This window comes from Balaenoptera acutorostrata, chromosome 1 (genome assembly GCF_949987535.1).
Source record: "Balaenoptera acutorostrata chromosome 1, mBalAcu1.1, whole genome shotgun sequence".
NCBI lineage: Eukaryota > Metazoa > Chordata > Mammalia > Artiodactyla > Balaenopteridae > Balaenoptera > Balaenoptera acutorostrata.
Genome location: NC_080064.1, coordinates 162,867,543 through 162,881,914, shown reverse-complemented (window position 1 = coordinate 162,881,914; position 14,372 = coordinate 162,867,543). Strand labels below are relative to the sequence as shown.

The following is a 14,372-nucleotide window of genomic DNA, read 5'->3' as shown; positions in this document are numbered from 1 at the left end:
CTTCCTTTCCAACCCTGAAATTCTCTGATTCAGTGAGAGAACTAAGGATTCTGTCTTCTCTCTCTCTCTCTCTGTCTTCTCATATTTGTAAGCTTGCAGGTTTGCTGGCTCCATTGTTGTTATGTAAAACTTTGAGATATAAATTGATAAAGTGTTTGGAATTTATAATGATGATGGGTACCTTTTCGGGCCCTTAAGGATGACAAGGAAGAAAATAAACTAGTGAGTTGTTTAGTTGTCATTTATTTAGCCTATTTAGGTGTCTGTCACTGAAATAGGTATAATAAAATTTCAAAAAATCTTTCCTTGGTGTTAAAATCAGGAAGGCCAAAGAAGAAGATCTGTACACATGTGTTGCATTGATGCACCACTTTTTTTAGGAGGGAAATAAAGTAGCAAATGAACTCAAGTTTGGTATAAAATTCAAAAGATGAAATGCAGCTGCTTATTACAAACTTTTATTGGATTGGCCAAAATGTTCGTTCGGGTTTAGGTAAAACTAAAAGACACATTTTTAACTTTCACGAAGAACTGTTGAACAACGTATTCACTAACCGAACGAACTTTTTGGGCAACCCAATAGTTTGGTGAAAGGGTTAATAATATTTAATCATATATAAGCCTATGGAACGTAGGCTTAAGTCCCTTCTGGGAAATGTAGACCACTCTGGACACCTACACATTGCCCAGAAATTCACAGCAATTCACTCACAGTCCTACATTTACCTGGATCTAGGTAGCCTCTCTGAAAACAAGCTTGATACTTATAATATAAATGGAATATTAACTTACAGATTATCTTGTTTTCCCCCTCCAGCAGCAACTTATTGATTCTTCTTATTTTTGTCTGTCACTTTCTCCCTATACATGAACACCTGTACGTACAGTTAATCAACTGTCAAAAATTACATTTTTAAATAGTCCAGCAACCAAGAAGCTTTATCTGCCTGGTCATTAGTATCTAACACCAAAGATAAATTTTACTCTTGCTAACCCTTAAGCAAGGCTGGGCGAGAAGTTCCTATGTTGAAGCAGGATCATCAGAATTTATATATAAATGTATATATATGTATAATATATATAATAGAACATATATAGAATATATATAGAATACAGAAGACTATATCTCAAACTGTATTGAAAATACTTTCTAAAGCACTGCAATGTCCCTGGCCTCTGGAAAGCTGTTATATCCCTCAAATTTAGTTTCTTATAAAGAACATAAATGTTGTTCTTGACATGGTTGTTTCTCCGTCCAGTTTATTCTCAGGGTGTTCACTCAGAGAAGATTTTTAGAAAGTTGCTTCTCTTTTTCCCTTGTGTCTCCCATCATTTCTCTTAAAATAATAAAATAAAAGCAACTCTACAGAGCCTTTAAAATAAATATTTCCCACATTTTCCCAACACATGTTATTTCTGTTCATAATTCTTAACGAAATTTAGATTTTTATTAATCCAATGTGACCTAAAATTTCTGCGTTAACAGCACAATGTGGAATTGGGCTTATTCTCTTTGGCTCCAGATAAAGCCATCATCTTGGAAATGGCTCTTTCTGACAAAAAGGTGTTCTTTTGAAATAAAGTCTTATTCACTACATTCCTCTTAGAGTTAATGTGAATTTTAGTGCCTCTAATTTTAGATTGAAGTGCAGTCTAGAATAAAACCCACCAGCTGACAATTGAATTTATAGATAGTTGTGAATATCTCAGGCTTGAATAATAGAGCTGTAGAATTTCAGAGACAGAGAGGGAGAGAATTAAGACCCACTGTAGTTTTAGGGTATAATGTAATGGTGTCTAGGAAATGTTCAGTGTAATGAGCTAAGTAGTAATTAGGAGACAACTGTGTTCTTTCAGATTCTGTTTCGGTGTCACGCCAAACCCTGGGGAGGGTGACTCAACGGGGTGGCCTTGTAGCCAGCGTGGTGGCTTCTTCAGCCACTTTTCCACTCATGGGTGAGTGTGAATGTCATAGAGCCTCTGTGTGTGCCAGCTCTACCCCTCTGTGCTTGGCTATTTAAAACCATCAGTGAACACCTTGAAAAACTCTCTGTTGGCTTCAGGACATTTCCGCACTGGACTTTGGAGTCAGCCCTGAGTTGAAATCCCGACTCTTCCACTTCCAAACTGTATGACTTTCAGGAAATTGTTTGATGTCTGAGGCTCTGTTTCCTAAAGAGTAATACCTCCCTCACAAGGTTGTCTTGGGGATTAAATGAGGTAATATTTGGAAAGTACTCAGGTCAATGCCTGACATGTAGTAAGCACTTGATAAATGGCAACTCTATTATTATTTCCACTGGGCAAAAAGGTATTCATTAAGGAAGCAGTTCATGTCTGAGAAGAAACATAGAAAACCTACAGCACCGATCCAGCATGTTCACTTTCCTTTACAGCTACAATGGCCAGACTTGTGTAGAAGAGATTGCCACTGTCCAAAGGCTTCCCCGACCACTTGAACTTCCTGAATTTTCTTGCTTCCATCCAGATTATTGCAAAGTTAGGGGCTGAGATTTTCGAGGAGACAGCTGGCTGGAGACACCCAATTTTTCAAAGACCTTAACAACATGCATTTGACACATAAACATTTGGTGACTTTGCAAATAACCCTTCCATAAATAGGAGGGTGATTCCTGGCCTTGTTTCTCAGTCAAGAGTTCTGCACATTTTAGAAGTCCATGAGAAAACGCCCGAGGGAAAGAAAATTGGGATAAAATTGAACAGAGACAATCCAAGAAAAGAGAGAGAGAGAAAAGAAGGCCCAGGGAAAGCGTGGTCTGTTTTGTGATCAAGCAGCTCAAAGCAACTCTCCTTGGGAAAAAGAAAAAATGATTAAGAAATGGTGCCTCGCAGGCAGATGGCGAAAGAGTTCATTGTCGTGGCTGTGAGAGATTCAGTGCCGGAGAGAGGAAAGGGGAGCGACCGTGGTTTAGTACCCTAACAACTTCTAACTGTAGTCTAAGATCATAATGTATGTGCGAGCAGTCCAGTAATTATAAGGTAATAAGTGAAGTGGTAGAGTAAGTGCTTTAAATTAAAAGGAATTTGCAGGGCTGCTGTAAGTCAATGCCGACCCGCTTTCTTTCAAACGTTGACTTGAGGAAAAGTGCTTAGCCCAGGGTGCAAGCTGGGAGACAAGGAGAGCGATCTATTAATTACAGAGCTCATTAACAGTGACGGGGACAAGGCAGCAGATGCTGCGGGAGGGAGCGGACGCCCGGTTCAGGCTGGAGGGGGCTATTTTTTCTTTCACTAGTTCTTGATGAAAGGACAACACAAGTGGGTGGGCGAAAGCAAGAAGATATTTTTGTGGATTTCTCCTTCCTGTTTGCTTTCTTCACATCCTGAGTTTGCTTTACTTTAGAAAGAGGCACAAAACTTCCAATGGGAAATCTGCTAGGAAAGAGGCAAATTCTTGCTCTGGATGCTTTGCTCTTGAGACCGCCTTCTCGGAACCGTTCAGTGAACATTCCCTGATAGGAAATAACCATATTTTTCTTCTTTTGAAAGTAACAGAACAGTGGGGGAAGGGGGCACCCGGAGGAGAGCATGAAATTTGTGCAGTGATAAAATATCATTAGATTTATAGTGAAAGAGATAATTGCATCCCTTCGGTTATCCTGTGACTACTCCCCCAAATTCGAGTGAATGACCATTACCCTGTGGGATTCCCATAAATCAACTTTCCACTGGGAAGCAATTATCTAAGTTTGTTTCTCAACTGTCACCTCTTCTTTCTATAGTGGGCTCTCAGAAGGTTCCTAGAGACTTTGCTAAAAGGGGTTTTGCACTATGGCGAACCGGAAAGAAAATAGGACCAATTATATCTTTTCATCTAATTACCTCTTCCGAAATTTAATCACTTACGGGTCTGACAAAGTAAGAGGGGCAGTCTGTTTCTTCTAGATAAGAGAGAGAGTTTGTTAGATTAGATGCTTCATCATATTTCCCTTTAGGAGGTATGATGTTAAAAGACCAAAGGGGAGAAAAAGAGACCATCGCAAATCTCATTTTTTCAGGGCAAAACTTGATACATCCTTACTTTGCTGAATATGAAGTATCAGGTTTATGGATTCACAGGTACACTGAAGGCTCAAATGGCTTTTAGTGATTCCTCTCTTCAACAGTGGCAAATCGCACATGCAGACACGGACACATGTAAACACATGTACATATTTATTAATCAATGCTGGTGATCATTTCACTGTTTTGTGGGCTCTAGGAAATAATCCTTAAATATTGGCTAGCATTTTATCCTTGATGTCTTTCTGTATCGCTAAATGTCTAGGAAATAGAGCAATTTAATTAAAGAGGCAACGTGATTGAGGATATATTCCCTGTGTGTCTTAGATCAATAAAAGACACAGTTATGCTTATGGAAGCGTGCTGACAAACAGTAATTACAGAGCTGAGGAATCATCTGTTCGGTCTTGACAATAAAAGTTTAGTTCTGCTCATAATAAAATGACTGCAACATCAGAAAATGGAAGAGAAAAGTAGAGTGAGGATAAGGGTAATTTTAGAAGTGATATGGACTTTGCAAATTACTCCTCTTCCCTGGCTAAATTTAGAATCTAGAGAGTTGATTTAGATATTGACAGTGGTTCTTGAAGAGAAAGGTAAAACGAAAGGAACTGGATCTGTTAGAGCTTTTGTTTATGGCCTGTCTGGGCACTTTGATGTAACCCTGTCACGCCCTTATGCTGATTACCTTGTTGTAGAACAAGAGATATTGACTAGAGAATGATGTGTAGTCCCTAGTTCTTATGCAGCACTCTCAAAGAGCAATGTCTTTAACGTATGAATTCTTCTCTCTTTTTTTTTTTTCTCCTTTCGATCTTTTTTTTCACTTTCTCTATTTTTTCACCTTCTCTTTGTTTCTACCTCTTTTGGTATCTGTGTTTGACACTCTCTCCTCTTTCTCTCTCTGTTTGCACCTCCCTAAACCTCAGGCTTCTCTGCAGAATGTCAAACAAAGATCGACACATTGATTCCAGCTGTTCGTCCTTCATCAAGACGGAACCCTCCAGCCCGGCCTCCCTGACGGACAGCGTCAACCACCACAGCCCAGGTGGCTCTTCAGACGCCAGCGGGAGCTACAGTTCAACCATGAATGGCCATCAGAACGGACTTGATTCGCCACCTCTCTACCCTTCTGCGCCTATCCTAGGAGGTAGTGGGCCTGTCCGGAAACTGTACGATGACTGCTCCAGCACCATTGTTGAAGACCCCCAGACCAAGTGCGAATACATGCTCAACTCGATGCCCAAGAGACTGTGTTTAGTGTGCGGTGACATCGCGTCTGGGTACCACTATGGGGTAGCATCCTGTGAAGCCTGCAAGGCATTCTTCAAGAGGACGATTCAAGGTGAGTGAGGGTTGCACCTGGCGATACCCACCCTCCTCCAGCCTCATGTGATGGTTGGTTGGTTGGTTTTCGTGGTTCTGGCCCTTGTTAGTCAAGTTGTGCATTCTTAATTCTATCTTGAGTACAAAATAGAAATAGATGAAAATTGATAGTGGAGGGTTTGTAGAATAGACTCCCCACCCCCCCACCCCCCCATCCCCGCATATGCTCCCTATCAATTCCGCGTTTACTATCAAGCTCTAAAGATGGAATGATAATAAGCTATGGGTGGAGTTTGAAAGAGCACAGCTGTTATTAGAGCAGTGGGGGTCTGCATAGCCACTGAACCGATGCGCACTGGACAAATAGTGCTTTTACCTCTTCTGTTCTTCGTATAGGTGAAATGATAAATATTTTAGACCAGTGGTTTTCAAAGTAGAGTGTGCATCAAACTCGCCTGGAGAGCTTGTGAAAATGCAGATCACCCACTCCCAGAGCTTCTGATTCATTAGATCTGTCTTGGGTAGGGGGTCTGAAAATTTATATTTCTAACAAGTTTTCAGACGATGCTGATGCTGGTCCAGGAACTACACTTTTGAGAATCACGTCTCTAAACAAATTTAATTTTCTATGCCCTTCCTTCTTTTCCTGTGGTTGGATGTACTTTCCCCACCTTTTTAATAAATTTGTATGAAAAAGCTTCCAAACTGTACCAAAATATAAAATATGCTTCCAACGTATGTAAGACATACCCAAACCTTTATAGATCTCCGGATTTATAAATAACAATATTATTTCCCACCGAAAAATGTAGAAAAACATGACTAAAATTTGTATGTGACCCTTTAAACTAGGAATCCACAAATACAAAACTCAGCTCCTTTTCAAAGCTATAGATATATATCTTACAGAAAATTACATTTCACTTGTTTAGATCCTTTGTGATACACTTTTGAAGAAAATAGAGGAAGGAAAGAATCATTGTTTATTGAGGATCCCCAGCACACCAGTGATTGTATTCTGCTCTGCTCCGTGGTTTACAAAGCGTATCTTCTGGGAATGTCCTGGCGGTCCAATGGTTAGGACTCCACGCTTTCACTGCTGAGGGCCTGGGTTCACTCTCTAGTCAGGGAACTGAGATTCCACAAAGCACGTAGCATGGCCAAAACAAAAATACCCAAAATGTATCTTCTTAACCAGTTATAGATACAAGTGTGTTTTCCCTCATGTCAGTGGTTCTCAACCTTGCAGGCTCACAGGAGTCACTTGGAGACATAAAAAAAATACTGATGCCTAGGCTCATACCTCCAAATTCAGAATTAATTGGCCTTGGGTGCAGCCAGGGCAAGCGGGGATTTATGAAAGCTTCCTAGTTAATGCTTCATCTAAAGCCGAGGTTAAGAACCACTGCACTATACTGTGCTGTGTTCTGTGACAGTGCTTTTGAAAGTGTGGCCGCTCTCAGTATCACCAGGGAATTTGTTAGAAATGCAGATTCCCATCCTTCATCCCAGATTACCTCTGTCAGAATCCCTGGGGGAGGGCCCAGCAATTCGTGCTTTGCCAAGCCCTCCAGGTGACTCTTATGCTCACCCGAGTTTGAGAACCACAGCTCTATTACCGTGTTGCTGCTGATTTACCGCTGACAACTCTTCTTTGTCATCTACTGGTCCCTTGTTGGACATAACTGAAATCAGTTTAATAACTGTGTGACATGCTTACTGGTTTTTAAAGTGCAAAGGAGATGATGTTTGTTAAACTCTAATCCTTCTAAATGTTTTAACAAAAGGTGATTCTGAACCCCTTTATGAGCACAGAGAGTAATCTTCTACCCTTTCCTTTTACGAGCATGTGGGCGGGCAAGTCTTTTCACCCAGTAGCACTGAAGATCAGTGATTGTCCTGAGTGGAACAGGTGGTACCATCTCCCATTGCTTTTGTGCTGTCTATTACATAATCACTTCCTTGATGTATGGCTGATGAATACACAGTTAAAGAGTTAAAGTGCACAGTTGTTCAAGATATCATAACTCTTACATAATAGAGTGGATCTATCAGCCTAATCTTTTCACGGCCTTTCATAGTTTTAACGGAAGAACACAAGCCAAGTTAGTGTGGCGTATGTATGAATTACCTAAATATTTTAATAGCTGTATCTTCATATTTAATTGATCACCATAGCCATATTTTATTAGCATTTTCTTACAAAAATCCTTCATCCACTGGATCTTTATTTTCCTTCTTCTCATTTATAAACTGAAGGCGTTAATACCTACCTCAAGGAATGCTTCTGGATAAAGTGAAATACAAAATCACATGTAAAGTGAGTAAATAAACAATGATGATCTGTATGCAAAGCTTCCTCCCACTTTGGGGCATTTGAAAGTATCTCTTCAGCCTACTTACTAGATTGCAAAACTTGAGAATGAAAACACACTTCAAATCTTCGGGTTCCTACCACCCATTGTCCAACAGTATTAGAATATGGATGCTACAGAACATCTCAAATTTAAACTGTTAGTAATTTGGTTTTGTTAATTCAGTTTACACAGCTCGGGGTCTAACTACACAAAGATAAGGGAGTGTTTGGGGATAAATTAACAAACACTGTGTACGCTGGTATAAGCAAAATGGTCTCAAAATGAAAATCACTCCCATTTACTCAACAAATATTGACTAAAAACCTACTGTGGGCCTGGCACTGTGCTGGCCTGAGTTTCAGCTTAGCAACACTGTGTGAAAGCTTGGTTCCCAAAGGTTTGTGGATTGCAGTGAATTCCTCCTATAAATGTCTCCTGCTTTGAGGGAATACCAAAGTTTTTTGTTTTGGGAGGGGGGGGGGATTGAAACAACGTGGTCCTCAGTATGTTTTCCAAAGATAGGACAACTATGTGAAAACATTTCCTGACAGTTGTTTAAAAAAAAAAAAAAAGAAAAAGAAATCCTATCGCTTAGCTATTAATAGCCGTGCAATAGTTACTTACCGAGCGATCCCTGGAATAGAACAATTGCACTTCTATCGCTGATTCTTCCTTAGGATGCTGAAATGCTACCAAAAGCCTCACAGGGTGAACCACAGGGTGATTCTTGGCATTGATGTATAGTGCTCAGTTCTACTCCATATTGGAGACAGCAACTTTCAAGGATTTTGAGCAGCAGACATGTCACTGTCCGGATTAGCACTCTGGGCTTGCCCACCTGGCTGTGCTTGTAGCTGGCAGCTGGGTGGCACTCCTGCTGCCCTGCTACCCTGCTAGCTACATCAGCGGGCATCACGCCGTGATACTCACTTAGCCCCCAAAAAGCAGTGAGGCAAATAAAGGGATTAAATTGTGAAAGTGTAATGTAATAATTAGGGCGGTAATTGTAAGGGAGATTGGAACGGCCCCTCCTTCCTCTGGCCAACTAGTGATAGCGATTCAACTCGGAAGATGTTGAAAGTGGCCGAATCTGTTGCATCATCACAGATGCTTAGTCTGATGTGGAAGGGACCATAGAATCCATTCTCATGCCTTGAGGCAGCATTGCAGCCAAACTCTCCTTGACCGATGGTAGTCTTTCCCTTCCCTCCCTTAAAGCTCTCCTGCAGAATGAGAAAGGATTATGCAACTGCCCTTAAGAACAAGTCTTCCCACCATCTCATAGCCGCTATGGCCAAGGGGGTAAGTGTGGCTGCCTGGTTCTGGTCTCATTGACTTGACTAAGGGACATATATATTCAAAGCCATAGTCATGGGAATATTTCCTCTTTAGAATTTTTATTTCTTGTGATAATAATTTAAGATTGGTTATCCAATATGCAATACATTTTAATAGTTGGACAAAATACTTCTTAAATTTAGAGCCAAAAGAACATATATTCAGAGCGCCTCTTGCGAAAAGTAATGAGAATTGTTCTTTTCAAAGCTGAATGTGGTATTCTAGTTGCGAAAGGCAATTAATTATAAATTTCAGTGAAAGTCAACCAGAAAGGCATATTTTATTTATTGACTATTTCCAAGTTATCATTGGAAAACTATTGAATTAGGTCAACACTTAAGTAAAAGTCAAAGTTTTGGAAGGTTTTAGTTTGCTTTTTTCTTTCTTTTCTTTTTTTTTCTGACCAAAAACTTTTTAGAGGATTTTGACTGTTCTATCATCCCACAGGGTTACAATGGCAGCAATGATTTCATTGTCATTTTCTAGGCTTATTAATTTTTGTGTGTGATATCGTTATTCTGATTGTTTTTTCTAATTCTAGTTTGGCCTTAATTCATAAATGAGTGGGAACTTCTGTGGGTTTTTTTTTTTTGGTACCTTCTCATTAAGAGTTTTCCCTGGATTCTTATTAAGGAGGTAAGAGAAGGAAAATATCTTTATATCCCCCCAAAGTCAATATATGTTTCATTATTTAATTCACAAAACACTAGCCCCGTGAAGTTTTTATGTCTATTTAAGAATATGGAAAATAAATTGTATATATTTATTAATATAACCATTTCAACCGTTCATTCTTGTGCTAGAAATATGGCATTCCCCCCTCTTTTAAAAAGGATATTATATATTTTAAAAATAGGAGATTATTTTTTTTAAGATATTCTTTCTAGCATGGGTTTTGGATTCATATAAAACCAGGTCCAAGTCTTAGCCACTTACCTGCTGAGAGGCCATAACTTCTCTGTGCCTCCCTTCCCCAGGTGGTAAGGATTAAATGAAGAGACTATCAAAGCACCTGGCCCATAGTAAGGGCTCAATAATTGATTGACGCTGGTTGATACTGGCAGTATGACTGGACTATTCAAGCACGGGGTGGTTCAAATACTCTAGGACAAATAGATGTCTTTGATGCTAAACTAGAAGGACCTGTGAGCTTCTCAGCTCACAGCTACCCCCCTTTTGCTCTGATAGTAAACTTTCTCTCCCTGTAGCCATTTTTCACAATAGTGCCCTTTTATATTAGAGGGCATTTAGGTGGGCCGATTGGAAATTTGATTGGTTTTATATAGTTTTTTTGGTTTTGTTTTGTTTTGTTTTTTGACTGTGCTGCTCGGCTGGTGGGATCTTAATTCCCTGACCAGGGATTGAACCCAGGCCCTCGGCAGTGAAAGCACCGAGTCCTAACCACTGGCCCACCAGAGAATTCCCCTGGTTTTATGTAGTTTTGTGGTGATCAATTAATTTTTTTTTCTGTGACTGTGGATGGGAAACTAGGTTAATCAGAAAGGGAACCTGAATCTTATCACTTGAGTAAAATATCCCAATTAAGCTTTGAATATGGGATTCAGGAAATAAAAAAGCAGAATGTCTTTGCAGCGTGAAATCTAGGAGGGACCATCATGAGAACCAAGTCCACTGCGGATGCTCGTGGGACCTGAGACAGTGTACACCCACCTATTGTGTATGTAAATATGTAAGCGTTTGTAAATTAAGATAACAAACTGCTAAGTCAAATATGTTCTGTTCTCTTATTTGACAAATATGCCTTCACAGTGGCCTGGGAGGCTAGCTTGGCGTTTTTAATTCTTAGACTCTTAGGAGTTTTGTGTCAGAAAGAGGCAGTAGAAGGAGAGCCAGCTTTTAGCTTGCAGCCCAGCCCATTTCTCTTCCTTCCCCTCTGCCTTCCATCATGTCTGGTACGTAGTGTGGACACCCCTGCCCCCATGTCCAAGGCCCATCCACCCCTTCCTAACAGCTGCACCTTGACCACGCACAGGCCTTGTAATGTGCACTCTGGCACTGCGGTCCAGCCCAGGCCATCTTTCAGAGGAGCGACCCAGGGGAGAGGGCCACGCAGGTCCTGGAACGGGGTTTGTAGGGGCTTATCCTGGGAATTCAGGAGTCCCGGGTACTGGGGATCATGCGGTCCAAACGGGGCTTGTGTCCTTAGCCTGTGGAAGGGCTTGCACCATGATACTTTCTAAAGCCCAGGGCTTTCGGGTGGGGGGCCCTCCTAGTCTGAGTCCAAAGGTGACACTGATAAGAGCCTAAATCTCACCTTAATCATAGGGCATTAAGAGGAGGAAGGCATATGCTCAAGGTGAATGGGCACAGTCTATGTGTCTGCTATTTTCCACCCTGAATTGTTGACTCCTTCCTGAAGTAGACGGCTTAGTCCTAGAGGACCTTTCCTGGATGTAGCATTTTCTTTGCCATCATGTGCTATTTTAGTCTCAGAATAGAATATTTGCAGCACTGGCGGAAATAACTTACAAATGGAGTGTCTGTACATCATATGAACCTTACCAAGGAAAATAATAAGGTATTATCTGTTCAACTTAAATAGCATTTAGAGAAAATAACTATCCCGGTTTGTATGTAGCATCTTCAAAATGAATATGTTCTAAAATTAAAATTCAAAATAATATGGAATTGTCTAAATTGACTTAACAAATCTCATTGATTATCAGTTTGGATGCAGTGTTAAATTAAATACTGAGGTGATATTTTCAAAAGAAATATTGTCTAAACCTCATTTGCTTTAACTCCGAGCTTGCTTTTGTTATGTTTAACTGACTTGTCCACTTTTCCTTGCATGTGATGCCAATTTTGTCTGAGTTTTTGAAATGCATGAATGTTGCCAAGTTATCAATGAGAAATATTATTCTCCTGCTACTTTAGGTGTTAGCTTCAGTGTTTATTTTAATAGTAAAATTTAGTATTGCAGGCTTTCTTTGTGGGTAAAGAATATGTATTATGCGAATTGATATTTTAGGAAACAGCACAGTTTACAGTTTGATCTCTCTCAGTTTTGACTTAGTGGACCCACTTCTCAGGATAAATGAGTAGTGATTCCTTTTTCATGGTTTGTTCTGACCTTTAGGAATTGGCCTAAATTGTCATCACTTCTGAGGTTGTTGAAGAGCTAATGGTAGCAAAATTCTTCTGTAAAGGACCAGAGGGTAAAACAGATAGTAAATATCTCAGGATCTGTAGGTCACATGCCTTCTCTGTCATGTACTCAATTTTGGTTTGTTTTATTTTTTAAGCTGTTTAAGAATATAAAAACCACTCTGAGCTTGAGGTCATACCAAAACAAACCTAGGGCTAGATTTGAAGGCTGGCCCTAGTTTGGGTAGCTGCTAGACTAAAACACCCTCACTTCATCTTCCTTGTAGGCAACAATGACTGCCAGGATTTTCATATCAGAGGACTTTCTGGACAGCTTTGCATACATATCATTTATTTAAATTGAAAGCAAGGTCTCTATCGTGATGATATTTTTTAGCCTATTATCTCAGTTTTCAGAATATTTTTTTTCCAGGAATTAGAATTTTCTAGCCTCTTTTCACTGTTCACTATGACATACACATGTGTGTATCAGCCAGTTAATCAGAAAACAGAATCAATGTAAGTGAAAATAAAGTAACATTTAGAGTCACTGACAAAAAGTTGGATCTTGGTTGTATAAAATAAGAGTGATTAATTTTCAGAGATTAAATTGCATGGTTGGTCTTTGATCAGGGAAAAGAAAAGAGAAGAAAATGTAATGTTCCCCACTATTTTTTTGTCCTTCAGATGTTAGGAACTCACATTTGCAACACCAGCATCTCTGGTATCATTTGCATGTTTATTAAACACATTGCATTATGTTACTGTATTTTGAAAGTCATTTAAAATCAACATATTTTAACCTCCTGAAAGGGTATGTTGTCCAGTTGGGTGACAGTAGATAGGAACCTATCCCATGTAAGGGGTATATGCCAGTGGCATTCAAGGAGGAAAAGAATTTGCAATGAAACTTTTTTATGCCATGGTAAAAAGTCCAACTGTAGTTCACTGTCAAATTAGTGAGATTGGATAATTAGTCAAGTTAGGCAGACACAATTCACTTTCCTAAGCAATATATTTGCAAAACGAGTGACCCTCTCTTCTACTGTCTATGTTATTTCACAGTGGTTGGGAAGAAATTATAGTATGCATTTTATGATCCTCTGGTAAATGATATTGCATTTATTTTTATTTATTAAAAAAATGTAGTAATATCGCTAATTCTTAAAAGTGCAATAGTTACAATTAATAAAAGGACAAGCTTGTTAGTAATTTTTTTAAACTTAGTTCTATTTTCACACTTTAACTAAATTTCTAATATATCTGTAATATTAGTATATTCTCCATTGACTCTACTCTGATACGGCCTACGTTATAGAATCAAAAAAAATACGAATGTTATTCTGGATTATCTTTACACATGCATACTTAAGAGGCTATGCTCTCTCTCTTTTTTAAATTTCTGTGAACTTTTTTTTCTTAAATAAAACCCTCTGCACTCAGAAAATAAAATCCATTTCCCATGGTTCACCTGAGCCAGTGTCCTCAGAAGTAGCAGCCAGGAAGGAAAGGGACTCCCAGGTGCTGATTGTAGGTGGAGCTGGCGTGAGAATTGGTGCCCTCTGTGGTTCCACTGTCCTGGTCCACCTGCGCCATCCATACTTACCTGTTCCGGATAAAGTCATTTTCTTACGGGAAAGGAAGCACGTGCATTGCCATTTCCTCCAGGGAATTTGTTGGCGAGTAATTCTCTTTTCCTAGCCTGGCCCAGCCTACCACTGGTCAAATCCACAACCTCTCCCAGCACTCCACACCAGTTCTTCCAGCAAATCACTGGTGAGAAGAAAGTTTGTGTTGTTCACATGCTCAGGTCGGAAGGACTTCACGGATCAGTTCCAATTAATTCTTTAAAAAAACCATTTACTTTCTCGTCTGTTAGCTAGGTGGATTTTTGCATCTGTGATGGGACTTCTTCGGTAGTAGGGTGTGGCTGATACTTTGCCTACAGACAGCTGGACTTGCACCCAGGTCACCCTAGTGTTATCTGATGACTGTTTTGATGAAGAGGCTGGAGGCTGTCCTTTGATAACAAGATGAACTCCCAAGAAAAGGTATCAGTACCTCTCTTAACATTCTAATAGCTTTCATTCTTTCCTCTTGGTTCTCCCTCACTCAGAACCAAGCCCTGACAAATAATGCTGTTTCGTTCAGAGAATAACCAATAAATTACCTTGTTAGAATGGCTACCGTCTACAGAGCGTCATATTAAATGCTTGAGCG

The 14,372-nt window shown here is 39.8% G+C and overlaps 1 protein-coding gene across 9 annotated transcripts in view; it reads left to right on the top strand.

Annotated features, from left to right (window-relative positions):
• LOC102998405 (cyclin-Y-like protein 1) overlaps positions 1 to 14,372 on the top strand; it is a 292,469-nt gene that overhangs the window by 98,951 nt on the left and 179,146 nt on the right. For 8 of the 9 annotated variants that reach the window (XM_057541417.1, XM_057541408.1, XM_057541432.1 and 5 more), the window contains one exon: positions 4,953 to 5,368. The exons of the other annotated variant lie outside the window; for it this stretch is intronic. In XM_057541417.1, coding sequence (XP_057397400.1) covers positions 4,953 to 5,368 — 416 coding nt within the window. The remainder of the gene's footprint in view (positions 1 to 4,952; positions 5,369 to 14,372) is intronic. 9 annotated transcript variants of the gene reach the window in all.